This window comes from Mizuhopecten yessoensis, unplaced genomic scaffold (assembly GCF_002113885.1).
Source record: "Mizuhopecten yessoensis strain PY_sf001 unplaced genomic scaffold, ASM211388v2 scaffold716313, whole genome shotgun sequence".
In the NCBI taxonomy this organism is placed as follows: domain Eukaryota; kingdom Metazoa; phylum Mollusca; class Bivalvia; order Pectinida; family Pectinidae; genus Mizuhopecten; species Mizuhopecten yessoensis.
The window spans coordinates 506,919-534,394 of NW_018480054.1; the positions used below are offsets into that span (position 1 = coordinate 506,919).

The 27,476-nt window shown below is 34.8% G+C and overlaps 3 protein-coding genes across 3 annotated transcripts in view; 2 read left to right on the top strand and 1 right to left on the bottom strand.

The window, feature by feature from the left end:
- LOC110442953 overlaps positions 1-1,092 on the top strand; it is an 11,415-nt gene extending 10,323 nt beyond the window's left edge. Inside the window, exon 9 of the mRNA XM_021486847.1 lies at positions 729-1,092. Within this exon, the coding sequence (XP_021342522.1) occupies positions 729-995 (267 nt within the window). The 3' untranslated portion in view covers positions 996-1,092. The remainder of the gene's footprint in view (positions 1-728) is intronic.
- A 1,904-nt stretch (positions 1,093-2,996) lies between these two features.
- Positions 2,997-6,344, bottom strand: LOC110442931 (collagen alpha-1(XXIII) chain-like). The gene is made up of 3 exons (XM_021486822.1): positions 6,291-6,344; positions 4,906-5,366; positions 2,997-3,311 (listed from the first exon to the last, which is right to left on the bottom strand). The coding sequence occupies exons 2-3, from the start codon at positions 5,357-5,359 to the stop codon at positions 3,097-3,099; spliced, it is 669 nt and encodes a 222-aa protein (XP_021342497.1). The 5' UTR covers positions 5,360-5,366; positions 6,291-6,344; the 3' UTR covers positions 2,997-3,096.
- Positions 6,345-25,632: 19,288 nt separating this feature from the next.
- On the top strand, positions 25,633-27,476 carry LOC110442941 (ankyrin repeat domain-containing protein 46-like). Its single transcript, XM_021486834.1, has 2 exons — positions 25,633-26,042; positions 26,522-27,476. The coding sequence occupies exons 1-2, from the start codon at positions 25,717-25,719 to the stop codon at positions 26,814-26,816; spliced, it is 621 nt and encodes a 206-aa protein (XP_021342509.1). The 5' UTR covers positions 25,633-25,716; the 3' UTR covers positions 26,817-27,476.

Sequence of the window (27,476 nt, forward strand, 5' to 3'; positions counted from 1 at the left end):
AAATATAGGCCTTACAGTGACGGCTTCAGAGATCAATCTTGCGGGAGGAAAGGGAATGGGTGTGTGGGGTTGGAGAATAGTGGTGAGGAATAAATATAGGCCTTACAGTGACGGCTTCAGAGATCAATATTGCGGGAGGAAAGGGAATGGGTGTGGGGGGTTGGAGAATAGGGGTGAGGAATAAATATAGGCCTTACAGTGACGGCTTCAGAGATCAATCTTGCGGGAGGAAAGGGAATGGGTGCGTGGGGTTGGAGAATAGGGGTAAGGAGTGGAAGATTCCAACAAGTATAGCCAAATTACACCGGCGGGTTTAGAGATCAATCGATTGGGAAGGCTTCTAAATAGCCTGGCAATGAATGATCACGTTAAAATGTTGTGTATAGTCCGATATGTATCATGTGTATCGTAAAAGAGGGATATGATACATTTTTACGATACAGCACATGCATTCTACATTAGATACCATTTAGTCAATTGTGGCAATATCAAAGGATCAAGATATATATAAACTTTATCTGAATAAATAGTTTATTTGTACAAAATGTATATAACTCGTTAGAACATTCGCCAATATTATCGTATATCATATATCGAACCCGTTATTTTATATTAATGCAGCTTGTTTATAATCTGTATTCCTACGAATGACAAACCTTATCTTTAGTAGGATTACACCGCTGTTATGCAGCTTCACTTTTACAGATACTTTCTTATTTTTTTTACAGACAATTTGGACCGAATATCCAGCGAATCGGAATGAGTATTTCAATGGAACAAAAGTCCCAGATCACAGATATCATTCAACTACCATCCGGGGGATGCAAGGAGTTCCGAACGAAACCTGGTACAAGCAAGAGGAGGCTGCAATGAAATCCCCGATCGATTTCCATGGCTACAATAACCAGGGTGGCTACTTTCCATTCTGGTCCTCTGAGCCGTACACATACGCTGTCACTATGTTAGCACTGTCAACATTCAGTAATATTGTATGAACCATGAAAACTGGTGAATTAGCATCCCACATTTATGTATTTACTGTTTGATAGCTAAATTAAACATTTTCAGGCTTCTTTGGTTTCGATAATTTTGATTTTTTAAGACAAAGGTCTTTGGTATTATGTAACGTGTATGTCTAATGTAAATCACTAATTTTGCTATTTTTACTAAATGCTCCTGTGTAATATCAACATACAATGTATCCTATTATGCCCTGTAGAATTTACACTTCTTTGAGAACAATTTAGCCTAGGAGATTAGAAATAACGAGCAAGTTCATGTTTTGGTTAATCTGTTAGAATAATTGATTAAAACGAATGTCAACTTTTTGAAGAGAAATAGGTTTTTCAACTGTCAGTTGAGCACGGGTTCATTAGTCTGACTGGGACATAGGATGTCAGCTGAAAATGTTAAATATGAAACTAGGATCTTTAGACATATATATTTATTTAGCCCAAGGAATAGAATAATCAGCTCTTATTGTTTACTTGAAAACGAGTATTATCGATAAATTATAATTGTAAAATAATGTACATGTTATAATAGGTGTAACATAAGGACATGGAATAGTGTTTGCAGGCAGTGCACAAGTTAGCCTATCTATGCATTTTCTAACCAGATTATCAGGTGTGATTCAGATATCGGGCAAATAGATAATTAATAAATAATTATAATAAAAATAATAGTTCGAGGTTCTTACATACCGCTCTATCACAACCTAGATCGTAGGTCGTCTCAAAGCGATTCACAAATTATTATCCGTGGTTATAGGCCCTTTTGCAACCAGGCAATATCTTTCTCAACTTCCTAGGGAGCATACAGCTGGAGCTGCCATTTCGGCGCTCACAGCTTGCATTCTACAATTCTAGCACGTACTCATTTACAGCTGAGTAGACTGGAACAAGCGGAGTAAAGTATCTTCCTCAAAGTTACAACAAAGTGTCATGACGCGAGTCGAACTCGCAACCCTTCGGTCACGAGCCCGGCGTCCTACCACTAGACTACTTTTGTCAGGCGGTTAAGTTATTATTTCATATTGCAATCTGCTTAATTTTTTAGAAAGATACATTTTCAGGCCAAGTTGTCATTGGAAACCATTCGTATCTAAAATTCACATTCCAATTAATAGAATTCTCGAAACTTTAGACTCTTGATAAAAAGACCTTGAAGCTTTTTACAGATATCACATAAAGGAAATATTGTTAGTAAAGTTGGCGGATAGTGTTTGATGTAGGAGAGTTTCTAATGTCCCTGACCTTTGTCGTTGAGAGGGAGTTAACCCACAAAAGCCACTTGAATTCTTTATCAGAAATCTCACCTGATCGCGGGTTTTGTAATAACGGCTAAAGCACATGTGTAAAGTACGGATCAGGCGATCGCGACAGGACTACTGGACCTAATTTATCACATAATCGGCCTGTTATCCAGTGAATTCGCCCGTGTAATATTTTTACATATCACTAGTTTAATTTACCCTGGAGCGTTTTTCATTGGTTGTGCCAGTCAGAAATCGATTGTGACGTCATGATATGGACAATGACGTGACGTCATACATTGTGAATGGCGCAACAAAATGGCTGTCTCCGTTTGATTAAGCCCTCTACATTTTGGCTTTAAAACCTGTCAAAATGTAAGTTTTCTGAGTTATGTGATAACAAGTATCTTAAATTTGTTTTCATTTCATATGAGCTTTTATGAAACTCGTCTCGAAGTTTTAATTTTTGCTCGCTAAGGCTCGCAAAAATAAAACTCCCAAGACTCGTTTCATAATATCTCATATGAAATGAAAACTCAGTTAAGATCCTATATTTATTACCTGTAGTTATCCTTAAATAATCAGTTAAATATAATACAAAAATCTAAATGTTCATAAATGTTTTTGGTTATATAAATATTACTTGTATCATATTTTTCTTAATCACTCATTAAAATGAAATCGATTATCAGTAATGAAATTATCTAACACATACATGCAAACTCGTAATTTGATTCATTAGTACTTTATTAAGTCTCATCTGCTAAGCCCGGCTATTGAACCTGGGGCATTCGAATAAAGTCCGGCCAGTCCGTAGTTTTGTTGGCCGCTGGTCAGTCAAGTCAACCATAATATGAAGTCGTTCCATATTGGTAGCCCTTATAAGGCTGGCCATAGTTGTAACCCGTATAAGGCTGTCCATAGTTGTAACCCGTAGAAGGCAGGCCATAGGTGTATCCAGTATAAGGTTGGCCATGTGTGTAGCCTATGTTTGAAATTCCCTGTGTATGGCCCTTAAGTCCTACACCCTGGACCACTCCTACTTCCTGAAGACCTCCTGTAAATATACATAACAGATAAGAATTGAGTTTTATTATGAAGATATTTTTTCTTATTTTACAACAATTATGAACGAAATTATTTTAACTGGTGTGAATCACTCTTGTTAGCATAAATGTCAGCTTAGTGTGGGAGGAAACCTGGGTACCGGGAGAAAACCCACGTGTTCGGGCAGGTCACCCCATACCGTCTCACGTCCGATCGGGGAATCGAACCCCAGCTGCCTTGGTTGAAGGCAGGTATGTTATCCACTGCGCCACTCGATCTCCCAAAATGTTTAATTATATACATAATTTTAGCATTCATGCGATAAAATAGATAAGCTTTCTTGAAAAAAATATCCAAAGTCTTTGTCTGCTGATTTACCTTTTGGTTTGCCAGTTGCTGATAACATTAATTTCTCAAGTGTGAATAATAAGAAAGAAACAAGGAACTGTATATATGATATGGAAACGTCCGTTTGATGTCTGTAGGCACTGTAGTGAATCCATCATGACGTGAAGGATGGTTACAGACAGAAACATAAGCTTACCTGTAATATGTAAGTGTAGTTTATTATTGTATCAAACGTGTGACGGAATTGTGTGCTCAGTGATGTGATATTGTGTTGTCAAATGTACCTTGTCTTATACATGTTGGTAAAAGTATCAAAACAAAATAGTTTGCTAAGTGTCAAAGTGATGAAGAAAAATGCTCATATAATATTTATGACAAAGAGAAGATAAACAAATCAAAACAAATCAAAAACAAACAAAAAACCTTCTGCTTCATCGACGACGCAAGCAGTGTACAAGTAATATCTCGTCCAAACACCGAGAACTCAGACAGGGACAACAAGGCGCACGAACAAGCATGGCCAAAAACGTCATCCTTTCTAATACGAAGAAAAACGAATTCCCTATGAGATTATGATGGCGACCTCATATTTTATCCACAGTCTTTATACAACTTCATCATTGAAACCCTATGTTGTGAGTTTTCCGTCAGCAGTCGACGTCTTTCGCGGATTTTAAGATCGGAACAAGCTCTTGAGTATCGAACAACTGCGATATATAAACACCGTAGGAAGGGGGATCAGGGGGTGTTACTATCAACAAAGGAAAAGTTAAAGATCGGAAAATCGACATCGTCCCGCTTATCATACAGTATAGTGGTAAGGCGTCATCTTGGTCAAGTTGTGAGTATAGATCGAGGAAAGTGTAGAAGAGTCTCTAGTGTTCTTGATTTCAAGCTCAAAAGGGTATATACGATATAATTGGTAAATAATTTCTTGATATGTAAAACAAAACATCAGCATATATATGAATGTGAAATTGGTTGACGTGTCTAGCTTTTTGTTACCAGTCCAAATAAGGTCATCAATAAAGTCAGTCTCATTTGAAAACAAAGACAAGTCGACCAGTTGAGGAACACAGTCTGGTCCAATGCCTACAGTATGCTGAAAAATCTTGCCTCTTAAATCAACAAAGATAACGTCAACCAGGTACTTCAGCTTATGATATCATTGTATAAAATAGCAAACATGGCAGGGCAAGACCAGTGACATGTCACGGTGAAAGTTACATGCAAATTTGAATTCCTTAGATACATACCATGATAGACTGGTGGCTGATGAGGTATGGGATGCGCTCCACCACCACCAAGGCCACCCTGCAAAAACTGAAAAAGGAATAGCCCGCCTAAGACTAGAGCGGCTAATGACAAAAAATCACTATCGAACCCATCCGAGTCGTCCCCAGGCGGCCCCTGTAACCCAGTGACTCCAGTGACTCCTGTTGCACCAGTTACCCCTGTCGGCCCTGTTGGTCCGGTGGGACCAGTTTCCCCAGTAGGACCGGTTAGTCCAGTTGATCCAGTTGGCCCAGTTTCTCCAGTTGGTCCTGTAGGACCGGTAGGCCCAGTTGCTCCGGTTTCGCCTGTTGGGCCAGTGGGCCCAGTTTCCCCAGTAGGACCAGTGGGACCAGTAGGGCCTGTGGGACCAGTAGGACCAGTATCTCCTGTAGGACCAGTCGGACCAGTAGGGCCTGTGTCACCTACAGCCGCCATTTTTACTCTGTAAAACAATCAAAGTAGACAGTGTTAGATCGCTGTATATATAAACAAATCGTTATATCAGTATTTTTACATCTTCTTATTTTAAAAATACGTGTATAATGCATATATAGCTAAATGTTATATAATGTTAAGTGGATGAACACGCCAAAACTGTGGCGTGCCGAATCATATCCAACATCTTGTGATATTGTTTGTATAAAAATGATAAAACCTGTGTTTAATATTTTTGTATTTTGCTATTATTATCCCACATGATCGGATGTATATTTATATTTTAATCAATCATGTGAATTGGTGTTCTGGCGCATTTAGGTATGAAGTAAAGGTCAATTTCGTCTCAACATGGGTAACCTAAAAGAAGCAAATTAAATGTGTTAATAAAATGCTTCTATTTGGCTAATGTTGTAATCGTGTATAAATGGGAATATATCACTAGGATTTGAAAATGTTAGAAACATAAATTATATATTTTTTCAATATCAATACACTGTAAAAAGTATGGTAGACTACCCCTTCTCCTTTGTTAAAATAACTAATTCGTTCGTCGCCTGACGAAATTAGAAACCAAAAAGAGCAAACCTGTTCCAGCTAAAAAAAATCAAGAAACCAAAAAGAGCAAACTTGTTCTGGTTGAAAATACTGATACGCAATTTTGTAAAAAAAATACATATACTTTTTGAACGGAGTGTGACCACAAAGAACGATAGGAGTATTGTGTGTGATGTTGTGAACGTAAATATATGATATATAATTTATAAAATAGACTGTAATTCGTCTTTTTTATATTTTTGATCGAATGTAATACGATTCCGTTAAAAACAAATTCAGTTGTATACCATCATAAAAATGCTCTCAAAAAATATCAAATAAGTCACAAAAACTGAGAGCTTAGTTTGAATTTAGAGATGAAATATGGACTTACCAGTGGTGTACAGGAGGAGGAAAAGGAGCACCTGTACTAAACAGGAACAGGCCGGTTCTGTGCAGTTCTACAATGATAGACTAGCCCTTTATATAGAGTACCGGTGATCAAGGGGAACAACCAAACCAATGGCGAACGTGCGTCCCACCACGTGTGGTTCTGTTACCACATTTACCACGCTTCAGTGACCTGCGGACATGATCACCGACCGCGGATTTCCTACGAAATATCTCTGGTGCCGGCAACTGCAGATTTGGAAAAAACCACTCACACATGTTTTGGTTATAAAGTACAGTACTTTAGCTTTTTCATTTATCAATAATGCTTCGCTTTGGTTTACTGTTACTTCACCAGTAATCTGGTTAATTTCTATTAGGAATACGTACAAATTTACTAGGAGGAAATACTCGTGTAAGTTTATTTATTTGTAGAGCGATCTTATGGGCTGTACTCTATTGTTTACACTGCCAAAGAAATGCGTCCATCATTACAATTCGAATCACGAATAAAGTAGACTACAAGAGGCGTACGTTTAATGACAGATCCTGTAATGAGGATTCAAATGATCAGTATACAAGACAAATCGCTCACTCAGTCATAGCTTCACAAAGAGACCAGTCGGTCTTGAAACGTTGCGACACGTTTAATACGTACAGTGTATAATTATGTATATAGTAAAATTTTAATATTAAAAGAAATACTTTCTGCCACCAAGGTAAGGGGAAACCTCGAGAGTAAATATTAAACCAACAGAGTTTATGTTGGAGATAAAATACAACAGGATGGTTCGTTTTTCAGTTAAAGATATTTTAAAGAAAAGTTAAACATTACCTCTGAAAGCTACCTACATTACAGAAGTATTCTAGAACGAATTAAAAACTTTGAGAAATAACTAAATAAGATCGCATAATCGTGTTATTATTCTCTTTATTTCCTCCAATTTGAAGATTCCATTTAAACAGAATGATGTGCACATATTTACATTACAAAAAATCATATTAAATACACATAAGCAGCAAATAACATATAGATGACATATACACACTTAGTTACGTTGAAGTCATGCATTCAATAAATATCATTAATAAGTGTATACATGATGAGGTCATACATACAAATGAGCTACAACGTATACGTGTATATCATCGTGTATTAAACATTATGTCATTTTATTTTTAATTTTATTTATATTAATCTTTTTCAGTGTGTGAGATTATATCTACACACTACCGGTAGTATAATTTGTGCATCTGTTCGACAGCTGCTACTGATTTCAATCGAAATTCATTCATGTCTAATACATTTAATTCGTAAGTCATTTGTCCCCCAATTAAAATATTAATTAGTTCGTGAACTGTCGAGATTGTAGAGATTTTTATTATCACTCAGGCACACGATTGTGCGCAACAAGAGGTCATCATAAAGTACAATATAACAATGTAGTGGAAACTATTACACTCCTCATACAATGATAAACACACTATTACACTGTTCATACGTACTATCATACCTTATTATAATAGACAATATAACGCACTGCTCATACAATGACACTCATCATACAGTGATATACAGTATTACACTCATTTTACAATACTATTACGATGGTATAATACATAGCATTACATTCACCCATACCGTACGTTCACACAGTGGTATAACAGGCACTGTTGCATCCATCTTACAGTACAATCCTACAATAATATTGTTACAGTATTACACATATATTACTCGCACTCCATGATACATGTATTATAGATAGTATACCACACCATACAGTGCAATCATATCATGGCATAATAGTGACTATCATACTCATCATACCATATAATATTACAAAGGTATAATAGACAGTGTTACAATCCCACCATACAATACTGTAATAGGTAGATACAAATACCTTCAATCAGGGATATAGCAAACAAACCATAATAAACAAGCTGTAACCACACTCATTATACAATACAATTATGTTGGATTCAACAAAATGATCAGTAATATCTATATGTATACAAAAGTTTACAGTTTGATGTGTGAAACTCACATATTATTTTTTAATTGTCTTTTTAGTAATTGTATGAACAGCGATAGATTTGATAATATTCTAACATTGCATATTGATATTAATCCTTTCATTTTATGAACAGATGGATTAGAGGTATAATAAATAGGTATATACTTTCTGCAGATTTGACTTACATAAGCATTTGAACATATAAACAAATAATGATATTCGCTTCCAACTCCAGTAAAACAAAGCGTACAGATTCTGCCTTCACGTGGTGTTCTAGTCAATCGCCCATTCTCTATTGGCAGAGATATATTACTGGTTCTGAATTTACAGATAGTTATTCTTTCTTTTTGTTTGAGCATAGTTAAGTATTTTTCAAACTGAAATTGATGTTTAAATATCGCATATATTTGACACCGGGAAGTACTTTCAATATCAGTATACCATTGTTGTATAAATTGATCATACAGAATAGTTTTAAAAATAACCCTAAGGTAATTTTTATTCATAGTGCAATTTTTTTGTTGTAACCATACGTAACTTTTTTTTTTTTTTTTTTTTACAAGACAAGACAAAACATATATGACATTGTTCATAAGTACATGATTGTTCATACATATTAAACAAAGATCATCATCATCATCAGATATCATCATCATCATATAAGATATTATTATTAACACATAAGCAGATATTAAGCAAAAAATTGCCAATGTCATGTACATACATAAAGACATACACTGAGACACTGATGCAAAAACAATATATATAAACCTATGACATCAAACACACAAGAGAAAAACCAAATAAACTGAAACAGAAAAAGAAAAAACCCCACAAAACACAAAACATTACAGGCGATGGGGAGCACTCCTAGGTCATTATATTTTAATTTAAGCCTGGCGAATTAAAATGTATGAAATATTTGATGATTATTATTACAGTGAGGAGACGATAAAGTACAATAGATGTATATATGTATAGAACAAATATGTCATATATATATTTATAGTCATATTATAATTGCATCCAGTTATCTATTTGATGGTTTAACTCATCCTTATTTATTAATTTATTCTGTTTATACACAAGGATCTTTTGTGCTTTTAATTCAAATTTTATATGGTTTTTGAGACTAGTCAGATTAAGGTCTATTTCTAGGCATTTAGTTTTATATATGTATTGTTTTATAAGTAGTATTATGATGTTTTCTATATAAAACTTTTTATGGTTATATGTATGTTTACCAAAAAGGAATTCTTGTTTTTCAAATCTTAGTGTAATGTTTTTAGTTATAATATTTGTTTTCAGCTCATCAATTAGCCTATCAACTTTTTCGCAATCCCATAGCATATGAACTATTGTTTCAGGGTGAATTTTACAGAAAGTGCAAAGGTTATTGTGTGATTTGCCAATTTTGAATAAAAATGTGTTTGTAGTGAGAATTCTGTGGTTTATTCTGTACTGTAGCCACTGTAGTTTGGAGTTGGTGGTGGTTTTAAAAGGACATTCATATATTTTTTTCCATGTTTCATCATCTATATTTTCATTTAATATCCATTTTCTTTGAGCAGTAGGTTTAACATTATTTTTAATTAATATTAAATATATGTCTTGTGCTCCTTTACTATTTTTAAGTATTAACTTAAGATTGATAGGTATATTTGGAAAGATAACTGTTTTTTCTGAAGTAAAAATGTGATGATTTTTTCTTATAAAATGATGCACAGCATTCTTTAGGCCTTGGTATGTCAAAAAATTAGTATTTATGTTATATTTTTCTTGAAATTCTTCAAAGTGGTAGAGTGATCCATCCTGTTTAATAATGTTATATACAAATTGTACTCCCTTTTTAAACCATGAATTTTTGAATGTAAATTTTCTGTCAATTTTAATTTCACTATTGAACCACAGAGGGTTTTCACGTATATTTGTATTGTATATATTGCTAGAGATAATAGTATTGTACCATGCTTCTAAGACATCTTTCCAAAAGAGGTTACTACAACGTTTAGATTCTTCTTTCAATTTTTCAAGCCCACAGTTAGCTAATGTTTCTTTATCAAAATAAGTTTCTAAAATAAGAGCCCAATTTCCTTCTTCTTTATATACCCGTCTTATCCATGTTGCTTTAAGAGCTGTTATAAAAGATTTTAAATGTATCATTTTCAGACCACCGTCTTCATAACTTTTAATTATCATATCTCTCTTTATTTTATCTGGTTTACCATTCCACAAAAATTCATACAGTACACTATTAATTTTTCTTATATATGTTTCATCAGGATTTGGTAGTGCTATAAATAAATGGTTAAACTGTGATATAAGTAGTGTTTTAATAACTGATATTTTACCTATTGGTGTAGTACTCGTCTATTCCATGATGATATAAGAGATTTTAGTTTTATAAGTTTTTTATCAAAATTCAGTTTTGTAATTCTGTGTAAGTCTACATCATAGTCTATCCCTAGCACATTGAACGTTGTACTTGCAATCTGTTGTGTAAGTGTTTAAGTGTTTCCACTATATTTTTTGCTGCCAATCCACACTACCTGGGTCTTGGAGAAATTCATATTTAATCCTGATATTTTTGCATAATAAGAGAGATCTTTTAAAGTTTCATCCAGAGATCTTTTAGAGCCATCTAAAATAACAGATGTATCATCTGCAAATTGTGATAAAATAATTTCATTATCCCGTACCAATATCCCCTTAATGTTATTGTTATTTCTTAAAAGTATCGATAAAATTTCTGCACATAAAATTAAATTATAAGAAGATACAGGATCTCCTTGACGACAGCCACGTTCTATGCTGAAAAAATGTAATAAGTTTCCCCCTATGTTTACTGCTGAGTGAATTTTTTGTTGAAACAGTTTTATCCAATTAATTATAGTTGGGCCAAATTTGAAATATTTTAGGGTTTTTGCTATAAAGTTCCAAGAAACAGAATCGAAGGCTTTTTCCAAATCAATGAGAAGTATAAGTCCAGGAATATCATAGTCTTCTGTATATTGTATAACATCATATATTAAACGAGTATTTTACCCTATGTATCTACCAGGAATAAAGCCAGTTTGGTTATTACTTATCAATTTGGTTATTATTGTTTTTAATCTTTCAGCTATTGCACCAGATGCCATTTTATAAATATTATTTAGAAGGGTAATTGGTCTACAGTTTTTAATTTGTTACGAGGTTTATCTCCTTTTGGGATGCAAGTAATAATTCCTTGTTTCTGTGTTTCTGATAGTTCAGATATAGTATAACCATAATTTATTGATCTAAGAATAAAATGCCCTAACTGTTTCCAAAATATTTAAAAAAAATCAACAGTGAAACCATCTGAACCAGGACTTTTATTATTTTTCATTTTTTTTAAGGGTTTTTGCTAATTCATTTATAGTAATTGGACCTTCTAAACTTACTGACTCAAGGGGGGATAACTTTGGCACAGTATATGTTCTTAAAAGTTCATTGAGATCAACATCCTGAAGTAACTGATTTTTCTTATATAAGTTTTCAAAGTAGTTTTTGGTTTCCTTTAAGATTTCTGTTTGATCTAAAATTACAGTCCCGTCTTCTTTAGTTATATTAGGAATTATCTTACTAGTAACATACGTAACTTAGTCCCGTGCAATTGAATAGATTCTTGATATATGAAATCCATTTAAAATCAGCGAAATCATTTTCATGTAAATTCAGCATAAGCTTGTACATTTTACTAGACAATTTATTTTCACCTGTAATTAGTTTATACCAAAACATAATCATTTTAGATTTACTTTCAATATTCAGGGGGTACCTACCCGTTTCACCATATACCACAATATTTGCTGTAGAGCTACGTATGTTTAAAATTCTTTTATAAAACTGTACATGTAATTTCTCAATCATATTGGTATTTTCAAACCCCAAAATTTCTGAGGATTTCAAAAGGATTGGGGATATTAATACATCAAACAATTTTTATTGTAGGTCAATTGGTAAAATAATATTTCTTATTTTTTTATATAATGCATACATTGCTTTTTGAGCCTGTTCAACAAGTTTTTTTCTTGCTTTACAGAAACTGCCATTATAATGAAACAGCAGTCCTAGAAACGAGTAACTGTCATGTGTTGCAACTCTTCACCAAAAATAGTAAAACGAATATTTTGTGCATTACTTTTTCTTTTTTCAACGATAATTTAAGTTTTATTGAGATTAACTTTAAGTTTCCAAATAGTACAGTAAGTTTCAAATTCACGGAAAGCATTATGTAGACCTTTAGCTGTTTCTGACATAACAACTGTGTCATCTGCATATAGCAGAATAAATAATTTAACAAATATACCCATGCGTTCTTGAAATAAATTATCAATATAATGGAGTTGGTCAACATTATTTTGCATTAAAAATTCTTCTAAATCATTTAAATATATTGAGAACAAAAATGGGGAGAGATTTTCACCTTGTTTTACCCCGACGTGACATGTGAAAAAATCAGTCATACCATTGCTAGTTTTTACGCAAGATTTAGTGTTTGCATACAGATTAATTATAGCATTGAATATCTTTCCTGTGATATTATTCTTTAATAATTTCTTCCATAAACCTACCCTCCAAAAAGTATCAAACGCTTTTCTGAAATCAATGAATGAACAGAATAGTTTTTTACTTTTTGAAAAGTATATAGATATTAAAGCATGAAGGATAGCTATATTTTCAGTTGTAGAGTAGCCTTTCCTAAAACCAGCTTGAATATTGGAAATTAGATCAATTTCTTCTTAAAGTCTATTTAATCTAGAGTTCAAAATAGCAGTAAATACTTTGCCAAGATATGAGACTAATGTAATAGCTCGATAGTTATCGAGAATTTTAGAGTCACCCTTCTTTTTATATATGGGTTTTATTACTCAAATTGTCCATGCTTCTGGTACACAGCCAGAGTTCAATATAACATAAAAAGTTTAACATATATATGTAGTAATATAGACTGTGTATTTTTGATATGCTCATTTAATATATTATCGATACCCGGAGCTTTATTATTACGAAGGTAAGAGAGTGTATATACGCACTCAGCAGTATACCAGTATCCCTAATGTTTGCGATAGAGCACCACAACTTGTCCTTTAGGTGTTCAGTATCACTAATGTTTGCGATGGAGCACCAAAACTTGTCCCGTAGGGGATCAGTATCCCTAATGTTTGCGATAGAGCACCACAGCTTGTCCCGTAGGTGTTCAGTACAACTAATGTTTGCGATAGAGCACCACAACTTGTCCCGGAGGTGATCAGTATCACTAATGTTTGCGATAGAGCACCACAACTTGTCCCGTAGGTGTTCAGTATCACTAATGTTTGCGATGGAGCACCAAAACTTGTCCCGTAGGTGATCAGTATCCCTAATGTTTGCGATAGAGCACCACAGCTTGTCCCGTAGGTGTTCAATATCACTAATGTTTGCGATGAAGCACCAAAACTTGTCCCGTAGGTGATCAGTATTCCTAATGTTTGCGATAGAGCACCACAGCTTGTCCCGTAGGTGTTCAGCACCACTAACGTTTGCGATAGAGCACCACAACTTGTCCCGTAGGTGATCAGTATCACGAATGTTTGCGATAGAGCACCACAGCTTGTCCCGTAGGTGTTCAGTACCACTAATGTTTGCGATAGAGCACCACAGCTTGTCCCGTAGGTGTTGAGTACCACTTATGTTTGCGATAGAGCACCACAACTTGTCCCGTCGGTGTTCAGTATAACTAATGTTTGCGATAGAGCACCACAACTTGTCCCGTAGGTGTTCAGTATCACTAATGTTTGCAATAGAGCACCACAGCTTGTCCTTTGGGTGTTCAGTATAACTAATGTTTGCGATAGAGCACCACAACTTGTACCGTAGGTGTTCAGTATCACTAATGTTTGCGATAGAGAACTACAACTTGTCCTTTAGGTGTTCAGTATAACTAATGTTTGCGATAGAGCCCCACAACTTGTCCCGTAGGTGTTCAGTATCACTAATGTTTGCGATAGAGAACTACAACTTGTCCTTTAGGTGTTCAGTATAACTAATGTTTGCGATAGAGCACCACAACTTGTACCGTAGGTGTTCAGTATCACTAATGTTTGCGATGGGGCACCACAGCTTGTCCTGTAGGTGATCAGTATCACTAATGTTTGCGATGGAGCACCACAGCTTGTCCCGTAGGTGTTCAGTATCCCTAATGTTTGCGATAGAGCACCACAACTTGTCCTTTAGGTGTTCAGTATCCCTAATGTTTGCGATAGAGCACCACAACTTGTCCCGTAGGTGTTCAGTATAACTAATGTTTGCGATAGAGCCCCACAACTTGTCCCGTAGGTGTTCAGTATCACTAATGTTTGCGATGGAGCTCCACAGCTTGTCCCGTAGGTGTTCAGTATCACTAATCTTTGCGATGGAGCACCACAGCTTGTCCCGTAGGTGATCAGTATCACTAATGTTTGCGATTGAGCACCACAGCTTGTCCCGTAGGTGATCAGTATAACTAATGTTTGCGATAGAGCACCACAACTTGTACCGTAGGTGTTCAGTATCACTAATGTTTGCGATGGAGCACCACAGCTTGTCCCGTAGGTGTTCAGTACCACTAATGTTTGCGAAAGAGCACCACAACTTGTCCCGTAGGTGATCAGTATAACTAATGTTTGCGATAGAGCACCACAGCTTGTCCCGTAGGTGTTCAGTACCTCTAATGTTTGCGAAAGAGCACCACAACTTATCCCGTAGGTGATCAGTATAACTAATGTTTGCGATAGAGCACCACAACTTGTCCTTTAGGTGTTCAGTATCACTAATGTTTGCGATGGAGCACCACAACTTGTCCTTTAGGTGTTCAGTACCACTAATGTTTGCGATGGAGCACCACAGCTTGTTCCGTAGGTGTTCAGTATAACTACACTTTAATACAATATGAGTGAGTATATCTTGGTGAATAATACCATATCTATGAAATAGGTCTTTGGCTTTACCAGTACGAATATTAACTATTAATTTCGTAACATAAAATATCGAATCTTTAAACTCCTGGATTTCATTGCCAGTTTCCATTGTATATGTGGTTGCGATATATTATGAACCATTACAAATCTGTTAAAATCACCATCATTTGACATTCGTTCCTTCCATTCATGGTCCTCTTTCAACAGTACAGATTTTTCACAATTATTTTCCATTTTTTTTAATAGGAATACACTCGTTCGAATATACGTGTTCAACATATTATAAAGATTTTACTTTTTTTTTTAAATCTCAATATATCATTTAAAAGTCCAAAATGGTCACCAGATCTGTTCAGCATTGATGCGTATAGTCTTCTTAAAAATATACCTGATGACATGGTATTTTTATAGAAATATTACAACCTTCCAAAAAACAACAATCTCCTTGTATCTATATAACTTTCTATGGATGTCCATCCAATCAATCCATAGCACATATCAGTACGTGTTCTGTTGCTAAAACCTTGAATTGATTTTAAAATATATCTTTGCGCTCTTTCCAACATAAGTAACTCTTTCTTTGATAAAATCCATAGTTCACAATCATGTAGTGCTGACGTATATACAACTTGTTTGATAAGTTTTCCGGCAGTAACTTGATTTAACGCACTAGGATGTGCACCACTCTTGATTAAACTCAATGTGCCACTTTTTAATTTGCTACAAGCACGCATTGTACGTTCATATGTTTGGAATTTATTATTTAACATAATACCAACGTGAACAATGTCTTCAACTTCCGGAATAATATTATCATATAAATAAAAACTAGAAGCACATTTCACTTTTTTGTTCTCATTAAAATTCATAATCTTACTATAATCCTCACACATCCGTAGCATATATTCCAAATCAGTATATTTATTGCTTACGAGGCATGTATCATCAGCTTGAGTGGGTATATTAACTCTAATGTCGATGATCATTGATCCCTTGCCACTCTGTTCAATATTTTTCAGCAACTGATTAATAAAACCCAATACATTTTCGCAGATAATGCGCTCCCTTGTAAAATACCTCTCTCCATGGGTACCCATCTTGATTGTAATCCATTAAAAATAACGCAACTTTTGACACCAGTATATATTCCTTTCAGTAATTTCCATACTTTAGAGTTCAAGCAAAATTTCATAAAGTTTGTATAGCAGGCCTGCGTGCCATACCGTATCAAAAGCTTTATTGCTATCTAAAAACCCAACATACACATTATCATCATCTTTTAAGTTGTATCTTATACATTCCTGTAAATTAAATGATGTACATAAACTACGTACACCTTTCTGATAGGCTGCTTGTTGCCTACATGGAAATGTATCTGATTCAAGAATTGAACTTATTCTTTCTGATATTAATATTTCAAAAACTTTAAAAAATAACTGGTAATAAAGTAATCCCTCTGTAACTGTTGGGATCATCTTTTGGTTTATTGTTCCCTTTATATAAGTTAACGTGACAAAATTTCCTTTCTTCAAATCAGAAGGTATATCTAAATGTTAGCTCCCATTAATAAGATGCTCGTTCACTACTCCATCAAATCCTCCTGCTTTTTTGTTATTTAAACTTTTACAAATTTTCTCGACTTCTGTAGCAGTGACTTCATTATTTTAAAAAAACGTCGCGCTCATTGTGTATATTCTTTTCAATATCTCTTACACTTTTTAAAATATTGTCATAAAACTCTTTGTCGAAAAGGTTACACTGAACATCTTTAAAACGGTTTTCGAAGTGTGTAGCCCACACTCCACTATATTATTAGGTTTGCAGAATGTTTACCGCCATATTTTATTTTAGTCTGCGTATATCTTGACCTAGCTTTCTTACTCTTAAATAAATCCCATAACAGTTTCTGATCTATTTCTCCTGACTGATCTTTTTTTTTTAATTGCTCCGACATGTACCAGTTAAAAGCGTTCCGCAGTCGTTTTCTAAAATCAGCTTTGACATCTTTATACTCTCTATAACAGTTTACAGTAGGTTCATTTCATCTATCCATCTTTTCCTTTTTTTGAAGCATAATTCCGTGTACCTCTTTTAAGTCCTGATACCAATAGGATTTAACAAATTAACATACCTCTTATACTTTACTTTCGGAAGTGTAAGCTCGGAGGCTTTCAATATACACGAAGTGATATTCTGTTGGAAAAATCAATGTCACTGTTACTTACACGTATATCATTATCTGGTACTTTTAATCGTGACAACATATCATCCAAAGCTATTCTGTAATTTTCAATGTAGGGATACTAATTGTGCGTATCACTGGACTGTGCTCGGATAAATTCAATTCACAGTCATTCAAAACATAACATTTATTCACAAGATCGTATTCACTAGACTCTATCAATATATGATATGTCATAGTATTGAACTCTGTTTATGGCCAGAATGTAGGAATTGGCCCTTCACACACATCTTGCACATTTACGGATAATAAATGTGCTCTTACCAAGAGATTTTGAAAATAAACAGTACGTTCGTCTTCTTTAAAATCATATATTGGTCCTCTAACCTTTACAATCATATCTCCGAGAGAAAAAACACACATTCCCTTTATCCGAATACGTAAAATATAAACACTCCAAAATATCAACGTACTAAAAAAACATCATTAGACTTTGACGCTGCTGGCATATAAACAGCAAAACAGTATATAGTTTGGTTCGGTTTGCTTATAAAATTGGTAATATCAAATATTAATTAACGGCAACGTAAAGCTGTTTCGCTCTCCCGGTATTCATGGGCCAAAATGTTAGCAATCTAATTTGGTCTAAACTGTTTTGGAAACAGAAAGGAAAGTGTGTTAACCTCCTTGAATTCAATTGATTTAAAGAACTATAAGCGTATTGGTTTATTTCAAATCAATAATGAGTAGAATCTGTATATTAGGAAGTGTGGCTACCAAGGTTACGGCAAACCTAGGACATCAACCAGCTGAGACCATCACCTTTCTCTTTAAAGATGCACGTTACACACACATGTATGTTTTTTTGCAAATATGAAATCACAAAGTAACATTAATTGTGAAATACCAACGAGTAAGATAAATAGTTAAATGACATTAAGTAAGATTAATGGTCATTAACAAAGTCCTATTAATGACAAAGAAACAAAGTCCTATTAATGACAAAGAAACAAAGTCAGTATAATGGTGAATTAACACAAAGTTATTTAATAGTGAGATAACATAATACGGTTGTATTAATTGTGATAAAACAAAGTAAGATTAATTTCTATGTAACACGGAGTTAGGATTAATATTGAACTTGCATAACAAAATAAGATTAATGGTGAAAAAACACAAAGTAAGTTAATCGTGAGAAAACTCAAGGTAAGATGAATTGCGAAATTATTATAAGTAAATGATATTAATGGGGGAAAAAGTAAGATTGCTAATAAAATAAGAGAAAAAATAATGGTGATATAATGTAAAGTTTGATTAATGATGAAATAACTCAAAGTAAGATTAATGATGAAATAACGCAAAGTAAGATTAATAATGATATCACGCGAAGTAAGATTAATAATGATATAACGCAAAGTAAGATAAATGATGAAATAACGCGAAGTAAGATTAATTATGATATAACGCAAAGTAAGATTAATGATGAAATAACGCAAAAGTAAGATTAATGATGAAATAATGAAATAACGCAAAAGTAAGATTAATGATGAAATAACGCAAAAGTAATATTAATGATGAAATAACGCAAAAGTAAGATTAATTATGATATAACGCAAAGTAAGATTAATTATGATGTAACGCAACCAAAGATTACTGGTGAAACAACATTTAATATTAATAGTGAAACATCAAATAATGATTAAATGTGATTAACAGGAAAATGACAAAGATTAATTGTGAAACAAAAAAAGAGATGCGTGCTAAAATATATAGTACGACTAATGATGAAATAGGACAAAAGTAAAATTAACAATAAAAAAACATTCAATAAGATAAATGGTAAAATAAAATAGTCTTGGTGAATAAAACAAGTATGATAAATGATGAAAAAAATGAGGAAATATCAGTAAGTAACATTGATGGCGAAATAAAAGATAAGTTAATCACGAACTAATATATATATATATGAAGTAAGATATATTGTGAAATAAGAAAAACTAAACATTAATGTTGAAATAACAAAAAAGTACACGATGAACTACTATTTAGAAGTTTAATAAACCAATTAATGTTTTAGCAAATGTTGTTATGGTCCTGTATTGCTATTGATGACAAACGTAATAAAGCCCGGCAGGACTTTTTGTAAGTTTGTCGGCAACAGAAATGTGTGTTATAGAACCATAACAATATTTGCTAGAATATTCATTATTTATAATTGCATATTGATAGAGTAGTTACGCTTTATTGATATATTTCGAACTTTTCTTTGAACAGCAAATTAGGTCTTGAAAACAATAAAATTGATGACGTCACCATAGAGATTGATGGCGTTACAATAGCAAATGTTGTTATAGTCTCATAACAACATTTGCCTACCAATGCATTGCGATGGAAGGAAGCATAGCAACCTTTCGGCTTAAGATATATATAAGGACCATATTTATAAACAACGTCTACTGGACATCTATGTTTTCATATGATACTTAACCGAATAAAGTTATATATGTAATATGTTTGTCAATCTATAAGATTAATTTCATAATTTTATAAAAGCATTTTTTTTTAATTGACTTGGATTGAAAAGAGGTACTCTAAATTACATGGTTGATAGAGATATTTGTATCTTTTTGTTGCATTTACATTTAAAACTAAACTTATATCATATTAGTTGCAAAAAATCAACTCTAAAGTCAGGAAATTGTATCTAGATACACGTAGTGAAAAATTACCTGTGGCATATCCGAGTTTTAAACGTCAAGTTTTAAACAAAGCTGAAATGAACAAACAATTAACATAAATACAGAAATTAAATTTCTCATAAATGATTTATTTAATTCAAAGCATGTTTAAACATAAATGTTATTCTCCATAACTGTGATAAATATTTGAATATAAAAAATATATTTATGAAAACAATTTCATATGATTTAATGCTGCAACATTTTACACGCCTTGGCTTGTTTGTACTAGTAGTGTAACATGGAAAATATGGGCAGCTTAAAATGTACTCTAACATTCTACAAGGCGGAGTATGGGCTGGCCTGTATGTCTGTGTGTGGTAGTGTAACCTAACCACAGACGACTACGGGGCGGCCTGCTGCCCACATCAGCCCAGTGTGGCCCGGTCACGTGTCGAGTAAGGGGGGAGCCGAGTGGTGTACCGCCAGTACCAATGACGGGGTGAGGACAGGTGTTGTTCGACGCACGTTACGTATTGAAAGCAGTAGCGTAGCTGAGGCTCGAGAAGACACGTGCCTATATATGCACAACATTGTGTAGAGGTTTCGGTTTTAGTCATGTGTAAATTCCAAAAAATGATTATGTGTTTTCACTTTGCTAAAAGTATTGGTCTAGTACAAATTAAGGGAAATATTGTTATTATTTCTAAGGTCAAAAAAGATCTTGTATTACACGCAAGTGAAATATAACTTCGGAGCTTACATTTAATAATGATACGTAATGCATCAACGGTGAACAAGTTTGTGGTCTGGCAAATTCGAAAAAGTTCAGAGAACCAGTCAGAGGATCCCTCTCGCAGTGAAACTTTTTTTTGTCTTCCGAGGCTACTCAAAATAAGGTGTAACTTTCATGCCCATCCCTACCCTGATTTGGCACGCATAGGATTTCAGTCGGAGGTAGGCTACAAGGTGACCATTCAGAACTGAGCATGCTTGATAACCAAGGTAACCCTACCTATATACTCTGAAAGACAAAATACTAGCCAATCACGCTTCTGTATTACAGTCTTTCCGAATACCCATTAATGATAAGGATACGGACTTTTGCCGTGTTTGCATTTGATTCTGAAATTTTACCAGAATACTTATAAATAACAAATAACTTTTTATCGTGGGCTTATCTTGTTACTCAACCAAGACATTATGCAAACTTCTTAGTACCACTTAATCAGTGTTAGAGTCGTACTGTGACTCTGTATACTCGGTAAGGGGAATAAACGGAATTTAGGTTTTGAAGAATTCAAAAGAACATTTGATCAAACTAGAACATCCTGTTCTCAAACATATTCTCCTATTATTGTTTTTTGCTTTTCGACCATTAACACTACCATTCCTCATACCAAACAGAAAGAACGCCTTCACTATATTGTGAAAAGCCGCTTTCCTCGACCTTTACTCATGACATGATCAAACGGAAACTCTTATACTACGCTGTACGATAAGCAGGACGATATTGATTTTCCTACCATGAACTTTCTCTTTCTTGAAAGTAACACCCTTGTTCCCCATGTTGCTGTCGATTTGGTCGATATTCAAGAAATTGCTGTAAATAGCGTAACTTCACGACTTCATCATGATATTATTGATGTCGACTGTTGACTGACAAAGTAACAATACAATTTCCAAAAATGACGGATAATGAAGACTATTGACAAGTTTTATTGTCGCTTTAATAATCTTAAAGGGAAATGTGTTATTTCTTTGTGTGATATGAAGGTCAGTGTTGTTGATTATGCTTATTAGTGACGTTTTGTTGTCACTACTCCAGTTCTCGCTTTGTGGACGTAACATATCTTGGATTTGAATGATTGAATGTGTGTTGTTGAGGAAGCAGCAGCCGCTTACCCTTCCGGAACACCTGGTCTAAAAACTCCTGCTTAAATCCTCACATATAATGTCGTATAATTTGTATATTTAATCATAAAACGATCTGGTATAGTTATCAATTGATTTTATTTAAACTTTAAAGCTGTTGTCGTTAAACAAAAATACACATTTTAATATCAGCCAATTGTTCAAGTGCCTACGCAAGATGTATATCCCAGCTACGCCCCTGGAAAGTATCTATTGGTCAAAAGCAAGCAATATATACATTTTAAATTTTCCTACTTAATTTCATACTTAATTTTAGTTGGACAAATAGCTATCCATTAGGAACAACATTTTCTATCTCTTATGAAATCTGTAGGATTTCACTCTCATTTGCTTTCACTAAAATATGTTAACAATGTCCATTTTTATTAGAATATTTCATTCATTCCAATTAAAATACAATAACAAAGAACATTCTATTGTGATAAATAATGCATGTATAACTTGATTCTTGCTAATGCCTATTGAAAGGATTTTTATTCTTTGTAATTTATCAAGATAGTTTGAATTGTTTACACGTTCCGAATAACTGAGATGCTTGGGACCTTGGCACGTTTCATGAAACCACTATTTGGCTCAGATTCAGATTTTGTGCTCCATCCCAATTTCTTGATCCGTTGATAAAGAATTCGGAGGAAGTTGAAGCAGCAGGCCTTCGTTTTTTTAGTTTACACCTGACTTTTTACCATGTCATTTTATTTAAGCCAGCTACAAGAAAGTTGGTTTCAGTACAGAATCCATGCTCGAGCCTAAGAACGGTTACATGAATACCCTGGTATTTATTTTCTGGTCCTTCGATATTGTTCCCGTGTTTATTTTGTACGGTGATCAGACTCGGCTTGTGTAGTCAATAGATGTCCTCACTAGGCTCTTTCAAACTGATATGTTGTTCGAAATTTAAAGCAGTATGTATTGTTACTCCTAAATCCTTTTCGATTTCGGTTGGTTTTAGTTTTATATTATTTAGTTCATATGAATCCATTGATATATCTGGTAGCGCTTTACACAGATGCTTCCTTTTCTCAGGGTGGAGCTTTCGTGGCCATGTTTCGCACCATGTGGTCATTGTGTTTATTCCGCTATTGTTCTACATATTTTGGTGTCGTCAGTAAACAGAAACGCTCGTGACTTCTTTCCAAGTAGATGAACTATTATTTACTGACACATCGTCTTCTACGTGAAAGAAAATTGCATATCTACTCTACTTAGCTAGGATAGCATATGGTTTTATTTTGCTAATAAATCTCTGGTGAGGGACTGTGTCAAAAACTTTTGGTAATTCATATAGATACAATGTATTGGGAAACTCCTAGCTAATGACTCTGTCCATTGGCTTAGTACAGCAAGCAATTGAAGTGTTGTAGACCTGCCCGTTATAAAGCCACATTGTCTATTGCCAAACATAACATTTCTTTTCATTGAATCGATGATGTGTTTTCGAAAGTGCGTTTCCAACACTTTAGAAACTACTGATGCTAAGCTAATAGATCTGTAGTTCCCTAAATCGCATTTATTTCCTTTCTTGAATATGTGACTTATTATTGCTCTTTCCCAATCTTCAAGTACTTTCATCAGTTGTAGTGATTGATAATATATCATTGTACACGATTCTGAGATAGATTCTAAAGCATCCTTGAGGAACCGTGGATAAATACCGCTCGCACCCGGGGAATAATTAGACTTCTATATGAAGTGTTTTCTTGATATCTTCTATTCCACTCGAACCTCTACCATGCTGTGTCACTTCCTTGCTTTCGATGGTTGAGGTATCACCGGATGGTTCCTACACGGGTACACCACTACAGTAGTTTGCGAGAATTTCAGTTTTCCCAGTAACCATGTCGGTTATAGTTTTGTCTTTCAGAGTTTAAAAGCAGGTCTCCTATTCTCTCTCTTGTGTTTGCTTTGCTCTTAATGTACTGTCGTGAGGTCTTCGGGTTCTCCTTAACTATTTGCGTCTTCTTTCACACTTGGTTCCCAACCCTTCAGTATTACTGTTGTGTCGATGAACCCTTAGTTTAAGTTGTCTTTCTTGTAATGGGGTATTTCAGCTTGATTTGCATATCCTGCTTCACTGGCCAAGAGCTTGCTCCGAATAACATTATCTCCGTCATAGATGTCGGCTGCTGTCGGACTCGCAACGAGTGTTTCCAGAGATGGGCAAGTAGACCAAGCTTTATGTTATAAAGGTCGATGTTTTACTATGTTTTGTATTACTCCAGTCTCTCTATGAGAACGTGACCTTGACCTTGACTTACGGGTGTTGAAGACGCTTACCCTTCTGGAACATCTGGTTATACTCTCTTTGTTCATATTTTGCCCTAGTTTTATTGATTGTGACTTTGAGCTACGGTTTTGCAGACGCTTCGATATTCTCTCAGTTTTATTTTGTGTGTCTCTTTTTCACTTTTCCATTTACTATTCGTTCATCCGTTAATAACAACGGCACTTTTTCATTTTGTCGCCAGGACAAAGTTCCTTTTAGAGATACAAAATGGCGAAAAATGCTAACATGACCCTACAGGTCACCATGCTATAGGCATGGTTCAAAGACGTTTTTTCTGCTTTTTACATTGAGATAGCACAGTGGTCTGTGTACAACAAGGGCCAAGTCGAAGACCAATGAAAACTCATTAGAGTCCCGATTATAGAGCCCACATGGATACGCTCACAAAAGCACTCATTAAATGATACTTTCCGAAACATTTTGGGCTGGTAAAGGATGAGTAAGTATTTAATGATAACTTCCTTTACGAATAGTTGATATAGTTGATATAGTAGTCGACACCAAAGGAAAGCTTCAGGTAGCTTCTTGCGGCGCATTTTAATGTTCCTATACTAATACATGACTTCCGGTGTGTATTGATATAGAGGAATTAAAATCCAGAAATCTTACAGTTAAAAGGTGAGTTAAAATATTAAATAGTCCGACTGGATCTTGCAGAGGCATTAAGTTTACAGGGGTTATCAGACCAGAACTTGTTGAGTCTGTGTTTAAAACTGTTTACACAAGGGGAATTCACCACATGGTTTGACAGACTATTCCAGGACTCCACAACCCTGTTGCAGTAGCTGTTACTGCTTACTTGTCTATTGGTTCTCTTTTTAAATAGCTTTTTGTTGTTCCTTATTGTTCTGGAATCCTGGGTTTTAGTGAACATTTTGCTGTGATCTACTATGTTTGGATCAGGTGATCAGCTCGGTGTCTTCTGTACTCTAAACTAGGTTAGTTGGCGGAGCGGTCTCTCTGAGTAGGGTTTGTTTGCTAGACTGGGAATTAAACGAGTTGCCCTCCTTTGTACATTTTCCAGTAACAGTTACTGTAGTTTGATGTCTTTTAGCAAATTCAAGAATAGAAACGTTTTTTATTTGACAACTTATGCATGTGAAAAAAATTTCATTTATTATGCATCTTGTGTCATATTTGAATGAGATGGTAAAAAAAATAACAATCACATATATTTTCTGAAAGGAACACCGACCTACGTTTTGTAGAGTAACGATAGCGTCAAGTCTACAGAGTAACAATTAAAATGACGAGCCAGCATCCTTAATAAATTGGAGGGGAAAAGTGCTATATAGGGGAGATAATTCAAGACAAAAAATGACCACAAGAAATCGATGAATGTTCTCAATCTTGCCGTGTTAGTGGCTCTAAATGGCTGTTAATACGTTTGATGATTTGATATTTGAAATAATGGAAGCTGGTGATGATTTAAGAGAGGCGGTCAACAGCTGTGAGCTCGAAAAGGTTCAGGTTTTGTTAGAATCTGGACAGCACGATGTGAACGCGCGAGACGGAAGTGGTCGGACCGTTTTGTTCATCCCAGTTTGTCGCGGACATGTTTCCCTTGTGGGGTCACTGGTGGAACATGGAGCTGATGTACGAATTCTTGACTACAACAACAACTCAGCTTTACATTGGTGTGGAAATACAGAAGTCCTGGAGATGTTGGTCGCCTATGGTGCAGATATCATGCAACGGTTAGTATATACGTAGTACACATGGAGAGTATCCGATTTTGACGAATGTCACAAAAAAATGGGTCTTTTAATTGTCGTTTCTGTTTAATTTGATCGGATGCAGATTATTTAGGTTGAAATTGAATGGTAAAAGTATGTTCCGTACTCTTTTTAGCCAGTAACTGAGATAGCCCGAGTTTCCTGTGACTCTGACACCAGACTTTAATGTTTTGACAGGAAGATGGTTTAGTCCTGGCGAAGGCATTGAACAATAAAGACCTCTGTTACACATCTACAATGTGTGTGACTAAGAGTTTCTATCCATGCTTACCACATTCATCAAAGTGATAAGTGTTCCAAGTCTGTCTTTCTTTACAGAAAAAATTGAATGCATCACAAAAATCCATGCACCTGTAATCCCCATAGTGGTCAACTGCCTGCCACATCTTCCTCAGCACTGAAATAGTCAAATTTATATTTTCCTATTTTTCTCTTTGTAGGAATAAGCTGGGATTGACACCAAAAGAGATGGCTTTAAGACGCGGATTGGCGCCATCCATTATCGAGGCATTTACACAACTGGAGAAGAGAGCTGATAAAAAGGATACGTCTGAATCCAGCTTATCAGAAACAAGGTGTTCCATTTTTCAGGAGTTTAGTGATGGAATTGGTTTTCGTAATCTGTGTCTCCTGGTCGCAGGAATCTTCCTCTTGTCTCTTCAGTTCGCTTACATAATAACAGGTGCTTCAAGACAGTTGGAAGTGATGGAACCTATAACATTTTCTAGTGCGTGACTCTAATGACCGTCAAAAACCTTTAGTCTTCAAATCCTACATACATTTTTACTGCAGGCAGTAGTTAACAGACTAAGTGTCCTAGTGGTGGAGTATCTAGTCACTTACATTAGTACGGACTCATTGAGAGGACCTCCCCAATTGACAGAGCATTGCTCTAGTAAACCAACTGTTGCTAATTCAACTTGAGGCTGAAACACTTACTGTTGAGTACTACAACTGACTTACAGATTTGTTGTCCCCATTTCTGAACACAAAATCTTCATCAGCCTTGCTGTCATAGGCAAAGTTGAACAAGGCCTTTCTGTGTATGTACAGGTTCATGTTAAAGATATCAAACATACTGGTTGGGGAATTGATAACCTTTTTAACAACTTCGCGTATAAGACTTATTTGTATATATTTATTTCAATTACCAGGTACATTTTTTGTTGTTGAAAACTAGTAGTAAAAGACTCATTAAGTAATATGCTCACAATGAATTCAGCAATTTGGACTTGGTCAAGGATTCAAGTATAAAATGATGTATTCCTGGTTCAGGTTGAATTTGTTGAAAACACTGCCAAATCTACTTATATTATGGTAGGTAAGGAACTTGTAGATCAGTAATGAATTTGTTCTAATCAATCATCGTTGAAATAAATTAATTTATCAAATGAA

Excerpts from the sequence above, each read along its gene's own strand:
- LOC110442931 (XM_021486822.1), bottom strand. The coding sequence starts at position 5,359 with ATGGCGGCTGTAGGTGACACAGGCCCTACTGGTCCGACTGGTCCTACA. Across the intron at positions 3,312-4,905 it reads TCAGCCACCAGTCTATCATG|GAGGTCTTCAGGAAGTAGGA; the intron begins GTATGTATCTAA and ends GTATATTTACAG.
- LOC110442941 (XM_021486834.1), top strand. The coding sequence starts at position 25,717 with ATGGCTGTTAATACGTTTGATGATTTGATATTTGAAATAATGGAAGCT. Across the intron at positions 26,043-26,521 it reads GGTGCAGATATCATGCAACG|GAATAAGCTGGGATTGACAC; the intron begins GTTAGTATATAC and ends TTCTCTTTGTAG.